Raw genomic sequence first — 1,800 nt, forward strand, 5'->3', positions numbered from 1 at the left:
TCCCAGCTACTCGGGAGGCTGAGGCAGGAGAATCGCTTGGACCCGGGAGGCGGAGGTTGCAGTGAGCCGAGATTGCGCCACTGCACTCTAGCTTGGGCGACAAGAGCTAACACCCAGTAAAAAAAAAAAAAAAAAAAAAAAGTACAAGGAAAAAGTCGCAGTATCGCCAGAGCCAGAGCCAGGAATACAGACAGAGCGAGCTGAGAGGGAGCGCGCGCGCCGATGACGTCACTCTCGGCGTCTCCGCCATCTTGGCTGTAGACAGAGGCGGCAACTTGGGCAGTGCGGTGCGCGTGCGGCCGTATCGATGCTGAGGCTCGGAGGCCGTGGGCTTTTGTTGGGACTGGCTGTAGCCGCAGCAGCGGTGATGGCAGCACGGCTTATGGGCTGGTGGGGTCCCCGCGCTGGCTTTCGCCTTTTCATACCGGAGGAGCTGTCTCGCTATCGCGGCGGCCCAGGGGACCCGGGCCTCTACTTGGCGTTGCTCGGCCGCGTCTACGATGTGTCCTCCGGCCGGAGGCACTACGAGCCTGGGTCCCACTATAGCGGCTTCGCAGGTATCAGCGAGGCTGCTCACGCCTTTCCCTCCGCTGGCGCGAGCCGGTAGCCACCTGCGCGTGGTTCGTTCATTATTCATCTGTTTCGCCCGCACCCCCCACCCCACCCCACGTCCATCAAACCCGCGCGACGGGCGGTTCCGAGCTGCACCATCCTTCTGGGCTCTCTGGCTCTGGCGGGACTGTGGGCCAGCTCTGTCATTCACCACCGCCCTGCATGACTTATGTTGGAGAAACATGTCTTCTCTCTTGGTAACCATTACCCACCGTCGGAAGCCGAGGATACGGGCTGTGTGCCAGACTTCTCAGGGCACAGACAAATGAGATCCCGCCCCGCCTCTACCCTCACAGTTTCCTTACTAATTCCAACCATTTCTTCATTATGCCCGGGTCCGAAATAATCTGTCTTCCCCCCCACCCCTTAGCGTGTTGTTTTCAAGGTTCATCCATGGTTTATGAGCATGCCTCAATACTTCATTCCTTTATGGCCGTCATGTAGTACATTTGGTCTGAGTCATTCCTGCTTCTAGTACAGATGCACCTGTTTGCTTTCCTTAGAAAAGATTATGAGGTTAGGGCACAGGAAAGGGGTCCAATCCCCTTTACAGTCCTTCATATGTAGAACAAAGCTGTACATATGTTAGGCCTCAAGGAACATTTGTCAAATTAAGTTTATGCTGGTGTCCCTGTTTTACAGCTGAGGGGATTAAAGGATGTGATTTGCCTAAAACCCTCACACCTGAGTACTGACAGAACATGGACTTGGACCACCAGCCTAGTGCTTTTTTACAGGTGTTGCCTTGCCAGCCAGCGGGACTGACCTCCAAAATTTAAAAAGAAAAAAAAGTGCAGGGCAGGCCTAAGATCAGCTACTAGGCTGATATTAAAGAAGCATTTTCCACTTGTCATTATCTTAGGGGAGTTGGGAAGCTCCCTCTAGCACTTAAAATACAAGCCCTTTCCCTCTGTCTGGGGAGTACTTCAGAAATACAAGGGTTGACAGAAAAGGAATGAAGTCCAGTTGGTCTCGCAAAGCCCCTGAGATAGTCCAGCAGGGGAAAGGACTTACTCAGGGCTACACAGTGAGTTAGAAGCAGAGCTGGGACTGGAATCAAAGTGAAGGCAGTTTTCGTTGCACTGCCCTATCCCGTGCTGTTGGAGATGTCGTTGGATGTTTGCACAAGTGTGGGCATAAAACCTTCGATTTCTGGAGTGCTTTTTCTTTTTTTCTTTTTTTTTTTTT

General features: G+C 52.8%; 2 protein-coding genes across 5 annotated transcripts in view; one reads left to right on the top strand and one right to left on the bottom strand.

Annotated features, from left to right (window-relative positions):
* Positions 1-1,800, bottom strand: part of ZZEF1 (zinc finger, ZZ-type with EF-hand domain 1) — a 188,471-nt gene that overhangs the window by 146,955 nt on the left and 39,716 nt on the right. The window lies entirely within an intron of this gene.
* Positions 1-1,800, top strand: part of LOC105539951 (neuferricin) — a 43,578-nt gene that overhangs the window by 8,520 nt on the left and 33,258 nt on the right. The window contains exon 1 of one of the 4 annotated variants that reach the window (XM_011980410.1): positions 203-557. The exons of 2 other annotated variants lie outside the window; for them this stretch is intronic. In XM_011980410.1, coding sequence (XP_011835800.1) covers positions 308-557 — 250 coding nt within the window. In that variant the 5' untranslated portion in view covers positions 203-307. Of the gene's footprint in view, positions 1-202; positions 558-1,800 lie in introns of those variants that run through there. One more of the 4 variants, XM_011980413.1, reaches the window with a different exon arrangement.

The sequence above is a fragment of the Mandrillus leucophaeus genome, unplaced genomic scaffold, assembly GCF_000951045.1.
Source record: "Mandrillus leucophaeus isolate KB7577 unplaced genomic scaffold, Mleu.le_1.0 Scaffold212, whole genome shotgun sequence".
Taxonomy (NCBI): Eukaryota; Metazoa; Chordata; class Mammalia; order Primates; family Cercopithecidae; genus Mandrillus; species Mandrillus leucophaeus.